This window comes from Mesitornis unicolor, unplaced genomic scaffold, assembly GCF_000695765.1.
Source record: "Mesitornis unicolor isolate BGI_N332 unplaced genomic scaffold, ASM69576v1 scaffold14536, whole genome shotgun sequence".
Taxonomy (NCBI): domain Eukaryota; kingdom Metazoa; phylum Chordata; class Aves; order Mesitornithiformes; family Mesitornithidae; genus Mesitornis; species Mesitornis unicolor.
In genome coordinates this window covers 9,228-17,527 of record NW_010190371.1, presented here as the reverse complement: position 1 = coordinate 17,527, position 8,300 = coordinate 9,228, and the positions used below count along the sequence as shown (strand labels likewise).

At 37.7% G+C, this 8,300-nt stretch overlaps 1 protein-coding gene across 1 annotated transcript in view; it reads right to left on the bottom strand.

The window, feature by feature from the left end:
* Positions 1-8,300, bottom strand: part of TDP1 (tyrosyl-DNA phosphodiesterase 1) — a gene marked incomplete at its 3' end in the record, with an annotated part of 18,885 nt that overhangs the window by 2,244 nt on the left and 8,341 nt on the right. Inside the window, exons 9-13 of the mRNA XM_010186393.1 lie at positions 7,211-7,396; positions 6,356-6,404; positions 5,391-5,457; positions 2,047-2,154; positions 406-525 (exon numbers count right to left, since the gene is read on the bottom strand). Coding sequence (XP_010184695.1) covers positions 406-525; positions 2,047-2,154; positions 5,391-5,457; positions 6,356-6,404; positions 7,211-7,396 — 530 coding nt within the window. The remainder of the gene's footprint in view (positions 1-405; positions 526-2,046; positions 2,155-5,390; positions 5,458-6,355; positions 6,405-7,210; positions 7,397-8,300) is intronic.

Below are 8,300 nucleotides of genomic sequence, written 5' to 3'. Positions count from 1 at the left end.
AAGAGCAGGAACAGCAATCAGTGCAACATCAGGAATCGTTTTTCAACTTATAACCCATATGCATCACTTCAATGTGAATATGCACTCACACTCTAGCAACATTCACAGCCTAGTTCTAATGGGTGCAAAAGAAGATATTTAATCATCCTTTCCAGCAACATCTAGTGTATGTTACAATTTTAAAATACTATTGCCTTTCAGTAACACGACAAAGGTCACAACAGTATCAAAGCTATACTTTCTGTATAGGAACACAGACCGTTTCTATTTTAAAGAATACCTTGTATAAACTTCACTTGCTTTTAGCTTTCTAACCTGGAAACATAGAATGTAGCAAGTAGAGCATTCAGTCACATTTGTATCCATCAGTATTTGCAGATTCTCCTTGTATCTCAGGATTTGTACCTGAACCATGAACTTACGAATGCTGAAGGCATGAAGAGGACTCCGAGTTCATATGAACGGATCATCAGCTGGGTGCCGTTTTTCTCCAGAGCTCCCCAAGCTGCTTTAGACAGATTGGCACTGCAAAGAGCAACAAAGCATTTCAGTGAGCCTTAATCTTCACAGCAGATAATACTGTGTACCACAGCTGCAGCAATGCATTTCTACTGGCAGGAGAACATGACTTTGAGCAGAACAGTCTTTTTCTGAACAGTAATTTGGGAGTTACTCCTTACTGCTATTTTACTGCACAGTGGGAGCAGCAGAGAAGGGTACAGAGAAGGGTATTCATACAACACGTGGATTTTTATACAATTATACAAGCCTACTTGTGTCCTACAGATCTACAAGATAAATTCAGCCTTTTGAATCTTCTTTGCACGTTTAGAAAGGAACTTGGTACTGGTAAATAGCTCCAATTTGATGACTTAGGAAGATTAAAGGCTAGCTCAATTATGACTAATTACATTATAAAGCATTTAGTACAGAGTGTTTTTGCAATAAATAAAACAATACCTTTTACTCCTGGCATTTTATTCTTTGATATATTTATGAAAACAAGCATTTATTGAAGAGGTATTTTTGTTTTAATGTGCTGTTCAGCACCATGTTATAGTTTATCATTCATAGGTATCTGCTATGAAGTAGATGAAGTTGGGAGTTAAAATAAATGCAAGTCTGTTGACAAAATCTACTTCTACAGCAGAATACAACACTTAAACTTTACATTTTAACAGACAGGCATACTGGACACTTTTTCATAGTAGCAAATGTGGAATAGAAGAAACATGAGAAAAAATAAGAGCAACCATGAACTTCCGTATTAGGTGAACATCTGAATGACTGAAGTCCTTGAAAAGGCACTTTAATCACTACTACTATTGCACGCAACAGTATTGCTGAGTGACGAAATTTAAAGAGACAGAATATAAAAAGGAAAAAACATTAAAGTAACTGAGCATTTAAGAGTAGGTGTACAAAGATCATAATCTATAGTGCATAGGATTCACAAAAAACAGTTTTGGCAAAACAAACGTACCTGTATTTTTAATTCACAATAAGATATTCTCCCCTTATGTCAAGAAATTTCTTGCTAACTCTTTTAGCTTCTTTGAAAACCAAAGAACAGAAATACAAAGCCACACTTCAAGCCAGACTTCTGAATAACTCAATCTGAGAAAAGGTCAGATCCCAAATATTAGGTACCTACATGTTTTGTAACAATGAGGCAGTGCAAGGATAAACTTTGGCTTAACCCATACCTGTTATGGACAAACCAGCATGTTCATGTGCAGCATGTGTTGAAGAAACTTAACCCAAGGTTTACAAACACTTATCACTTCAGCTGATGGGGAACCCCAGAGTTAGCAATTACAGCTCAGACAAGATTTTGGTGCAATTGCCAACAGTTCCTGACATAATCATTTCAACCTGCAGCTCCAAAATGGGCAATACGATGAAGAAACATTAAATACAGACAAAAAATCTGTATCACTACTTATAGTACTATGAGGATTATGGCAGCAACTCACCTGGGCCTGAATTGACAAGAACTTTATAGATAACTTTTTTTAAGTGAGACGTGTACAGTTAGCTGTTTACCTCGTAACTAAGAACCACGCAATCTTCTTGAAGTCAGGAGAAGTTCTCATGTAGGTCTTAATGTGAGGTATTGCACGACTTCGACCTGAGACTTCTGCGGACCATTTGCTAGAAAAAGGAAAGGAATTATTTTCATAAACAGTTTTTATTTTGAGGTCTAAAAAATACTCACCATGCTACAGTGCCATGTTTTCAGTGATACCACCTTATACTTGTCACATTAAATACTAGTGTTCCCCTACAGAACAGCTGAAAATACTTTAACTGAATTTTGAATCCTGAAATCCAGTCTAACTACTTGCCTGAAGAGCAGGATTATTTCCTTTACAAACAAACCAGACAATCTCCTGAGTCTATCAAGTACTCCTAACAAGTTTCTCTATTCCTCCACTCCAGTAAGCACTTGAGAAACTAAGTCCAAACTTCCAGACAATGTATTTTCTTTGAAGACTACCAATGGTTATGCCTTGAAGCAAAGGAGCTTGGCAGCAAATCAAGCCTCACAAAATTCCCCAAGCTTATTACAATTTAATATGCAGAAGCAGAGGCAGGGAACAACTGATGGACTTGCTGACACTGCCCTTCCTCTTCCCTTTTCTGTGCCCCTAAGCCACTGGGAAAGTTGAGGGCTTAAGAGAGTAGAAGTTATAACTATGTGTATACATAAAAACTAGTTTAAAACAACAAGCCATTGCTGGGGTAATTCAGCATCGATTTTACAGAACTAAACTATAAGCAAGCAGTAAATATACATATATGACTTAAAGTACGTAATTACGCTATCTAGAAGCGCCTTCCACTCACAGTTGTTAGTCCTCACTATAAATCAGGAAGAAGGCTTCCAAATACACCTTCCTCCACCCAGAGACTTATCTTTCCTCAGTTTGGAAGATAACAGGCTCTGGTTTTGGTTGTCACAATCTTGTTTCACTGTTTTAGTGTTCTCTTCTAAAAGGCAAAGCAAAATGAATTGGTTGGCTCCAAAAAACCTCCTAAATTAATTGTGTTCATTTAAAAGCCTATGCAGACTGAAGTGGAAAAGCTGGAGTTATTTACCTAAGTTGAGTTTCAGGACTGACTTTCACATGAGTTAAGCCAAGAGGCTCTGCAGTTCAGAACCTACTTGAACAACCCTAACCTCCCACGAAGGAAAGAAAACTGTTTCTGAGAACTGATGCTCTCTGCTCCTCAAGGACAGGAGCTGAAGCACTGCATACACCTTCAGAGCAAACCAGACATCTCTGTAGTTTGATGTGAGCCACACTGAAGTCTGGTTTTGAACAGACAGACATATAAGACACAGAAACAGGTTAGACATATAAGACACAGAAACAGGTTAGACATATAAGACACAGAAACAGGTATCTACACTTGTGTTCCCTGACAGGACTCTACACTTTGCATACACACAGATTGTAAGGCTATACTATAGCTCAACAATTCTTGTTAATAGCTTATAGCTCACAACTGTCCGTTCAGGCAAACATTAAGTTAAAGGCACAAAAGTAATCCTGTAACTTCAGTAATGCTGTAGAAATGAAAAACAGTAGAACTGGGAAATGAACACAGATTTTTTTTTTTTTTACATCTCACTGCCGTACTCGAGGACAAACTTCTCCCCACTATTAACTGCAATAATTTTGAGATACCATCTCAATCTACTGCTTTTTCGCCTCCTTATCTTTGACAGACACAACTAAGTACTGTGTTTTAGCAAGTGCACTACTGCTTCTCTTCCATTTAGTTCTACAGTAATCAAATTGCAGTTAGTTTCAATTACAAGTGATTGAAAGTGGTATGCCAGAAAGTTAAAATCAGAAGAGGGAACATGCATTGTGGCTGTATTTTCTTTAATAGGACAGCACAAATATGAAAGACAAAACGAGAAAGAAATTGATTAACTTCTTCGATCAGTTTGGTTGTTGGGGGGGGTTGTTTGTTTTTTATTTGAAGTAGTTACCTCACTGAAAACCTCAGATGCTTTTAGTAAAAGCATTATTAGCTAAGTAGTATTTAAGAAATGTTTTCTCTTCAGCCTAAAAGTCAGCTTATCTCCAGACTGCATAACAACATGATAAACCAAAAGAACTAGAAGGGGTTTCTGATGGGTACAAAGTCTCATTTAATCTATTCTTAATACAGCTAAATTTCAGCTTCACCATGGAACTTTCCTGGCATAATCTAGAAAACAGAACAACAAAAAGCCAAAGCAGGTTACAAAAAGCCTAAAGTAAAATACAAGTGCAGTTGCTCTGCACAGTAAGGGTGAGAGCATGTGTCAGTGTAATGATTCCAGGTTACTTCTAGTCAAACTGCTTAGCATATTTTAAGCTGTAAACTTCTCACCAGAATGCATCTGGCAAAGGATGCACACAGCACTGATCTCAGGCCTGTTCAGTCTCATCAGAGATAAAGATGGTAAGTTACGGTTCAGTTCCACTCCTGGGCCATTGACCAGCAAGGCTCACAGCAGTGACCATGTTCACTTCAGAACAGAGGACACTCTCTGCAACCAGCAATTGTATTCTCAGCCCTCTGAATATGCACACAACTTTACAAACTCTAACTTAGGTATGAATGAAGTATCTTACCAGCACAACTTCCACCCGGAAGAGTTAAAAGTTTCTGGTGAAAGGAATGGGAAGCTGTGGTCCTGTAAGAGGTCACCAGATTGTTTCGGTGGTTGTTTTTTTTTTATCTGTTCAAAATAACTTCTCCCATTGTTCTCAAAACACTCCTAAATTTTTAAAGATTAAGCCTGAGGGAGACATCAGGCATGGAATGTGTCAGACTGTTACATTTGGCAATATTTGCAGTCAGTGAAAATAGAAGTTCTTAATGGAAAACGTCAGGCACCCTCAACAAAAGATTATATTACCACAAGGGACTGAGAATTTTAACAGCAGGACTCCTGCACTCAAAGGACAAAACAAACAAAAAAGCCTTCCTAACCCTGCTAGCTCTGTTGAAATCCTGTTAATACCAAGGCTCAAGTGGGAAAATGAAATACAACTGTAAAAATAAACCCAAACCCAACCAAAACAAAATCCCATTATTCCAGTTCAGAGAAGGAAAATTTAAATAGAAGTTTACAGAATCCAAAATCTGGTGGTACTGTCCTCCCTTAGGCACAGTATCCCATGTCATTTTTACAGGTAAATAGCATTTTGGCTGTGTTTTGCAGATAAGGAACTAATGGCTTTTATTTTAAAGAAAATCCTTCTTCTGACCACTTTCCCTTAACTTGCTTTTGACACTCAAACATTACAGCATTGTAAGTTTAAACACATAGCCTAAGGAAAAATGCCAAACCACCAACCAATACAGAACTGAGTCCTACTTACTGAAAATAAGAATGCAGCCACAGCTGTTTCTGCGCTGTCTGTATACTGTACGGAAGTGAGCCACCAGCTTAAGGGAAAAACAGAACATGTACAGTTGATTTTGAAAGACATTCTGAAAGCAGCAAGCATCTTGGGGAATAAGATACCTGTACTATCCTCATGATTTATTTCAATAAATGGTTACATACCATTAATAAATGGTTAAATAGTATAAAATGGCATGTAGGTGTTAGGTTTTTTCATTCTTATAATATGGCAAGTTTCTAAACACTACATACCATATTTATGCTAGAAAAAAAGAGAAACAGTATACAGGTTGTAGAATTAAGTCCTCTTAGAAGACAGACGTTCATGGGTAGTTTTTTGTTATAATACATGCATGTATGTACATGTATTGCTATGATATATGTAGGAAACAGTGTCAAAAATTAAGATAAACAACATCCAGTACACTCCTCTCATTCATTAAGCCAGTCATCTCACAGAAGGACATCAGGTTAATTAGGCATAATTTCTCCTTTATAAAGCCACGCTGACCACTCCTGACTACACTTTCTTGACCATCATATGTGTGGAAATGGTTTCCAGGATTCTTTGCTCCATCACCTTTCCAGGTATCCAGGTGAGCCTGACAGACCTATAGATCCACAGGTCCTCCTTCTTACCCTTCCTGAAGTATCACTGGAGTTAGAACAGCGGGCAAGAGCTGCTTTGTCCTACTCAGTAACATACGAACACTGCAATACAAGTGTAAACATTATATACCAATGCCCACAAGGCTTTTTCTGTGCAGTAGGGGAGCAATAGGGCAGCAGGAGTCAGAGCTTCATTAACAGTAATTAAACAGTTCTATTACCACCTATTCGACCAGTTCTCAGCAAGACAACAACTTCAGATTCATTCAACCACTGAAGTGATTTTGCAGGACATGACCACAAAAGGCTAATGAGTGTTCATCTGCTTACCAGGATAGCCTTCCAGACTTTGCCTCACGTTGTTCACAGTAGGATAAACCTTCACAGAGTGAGGGGGGGAGAAAAGTAACTTTAATAACACTACTCTATATACACAGGCTGTCAATTTAAAAAAAAAAAAACACATAAAAAAATAAAAACCAAAACCTTTAAAGAAAATGAGAAAAAAAAGCATAAAAAGCTTGATTTTTCAGAAAAAATAAAGTTACACTGCAGCTTAAAACTACTCATGTGCCAGTAACAAATACAGTCTTTAATATTTTTACCGCTCTTGTAAAGCTAGCAAGACCCAACTAATCCTACTTCAACTAATTCCATGGTGGTCAAAGTAAAATTTTAACATCATTTATGAGATTTTAGACTCGTATCTCAAATATGAGTATGCAGGGGCAATCAGCACATGGTAAGGGCATAGCTTGACAATATTTTCTCCTTCATTTAACAAGCTCCTGCCACAGACTTGTTTCTGCTTCTCCCCTTAATTGTGTTAATAACATGACCAAGATAACCAGGTTAGAAAACAATTTGGTTTAGGTATTATCATTCAGGGTTCAGTTACATCTCAGCAGCAGACACAGCTGCATCTACAAAACTCAATGGAAGACAAGCTACAGAATGAGAATATAATTTTGATTATGCATACACTCTAGTGTCATGCAGATGGAAATGACAGTACATTCTTATGGTATACCATACACAAGTAAACATCACTAAGTGGCACCCTTATAATTTCAGGATGAAAACTACATTAATGTCTTCCAGAAGTTAAAAGCAAACCAATGACTGAGATTTAAACAACAAATGAATAAGTGTTGAATAAAGGTCACTGGCATCTAAAAGACACACCAAATGAATTGGAACATCACACTTCAGGAGAGCTGTGGCACTGTTGCGTGCAGCCACCAGGCTCTCCTGGAACTCTGAGCACAGCCACTTGGACCCATCGGCTCCCATGGAACCAATGCTTGAGAACTGCCCAACCAGAGGCCAGGACTCCCGTGCTGGTGCTGACGATGCATGCTCCTTCAAAAGCTAGCGAGGGAAATTAAAATACTGTTAGACTTCAACAGGTAAGGAAAACCTTGATTTGGTAATCTTTGATATTGCTTCTGATATAATAAATCCTCTACAAAACACTTCTTACAGTGAAAGAGATTAACATTCCTACTACCTATTTAACTTTGCAATAAGAAAGTCATAAGGATCTCCAAATAAAGTCACTGTTCCTTCAGGAGACAATCAGACATCACAAGTTTTATCCAAGAGCACCAAAGCCAACCATTAAATAATGGGTAAGAAGAATGCTAGCAGCTTTTCCTTTTTCCATTGGCCTCAAAAGTCACAATAAACTAAGTAACTAAATCTTTTTATATTTGGTGGTTGTCTGCCATAAAATTCCTATCATATCCCAAAGCCTCAGCTACAATAGAAACCTACAATAAGAGGGGAAAAAAAGAACAATTGAAGAGAAAATTGAAATAATCCTTTTAGAGGAGGTCTTTAACTGTGAATGGAATTTAAAGTCATATTGAAAACAGATGGACACAGGCACATACTAAATTTTATGTAGTGGCTACCTTTTTCCCTCCTCTAGAGAGGACACAACTAAATGGTTTTAGTCATCAGTGTAGTGTCACCAGGTCTAAATGTATTATCACTAAAAAAATGAACCTTTTTAATCACAGAAACATTTGTCACAAGGTCATCTTTATCCTTTACAGCTTTAATTTGTTTTCATTCAGTATCTTACTAGGCCAAAAGAGCCACGCAGACAACTTACATCAGAAAGGACAAGCTCTTTACGAGCAAGGGGAGATCTACAACAGTAACCTTGTGTTGAAAAACAATGTGATAAACAGGCATCACTGAAGTTTGCCATGGACAGCATTAGAATTCCATGTAACATTCACGATGAAATTTGAAATAACGCTGCTTC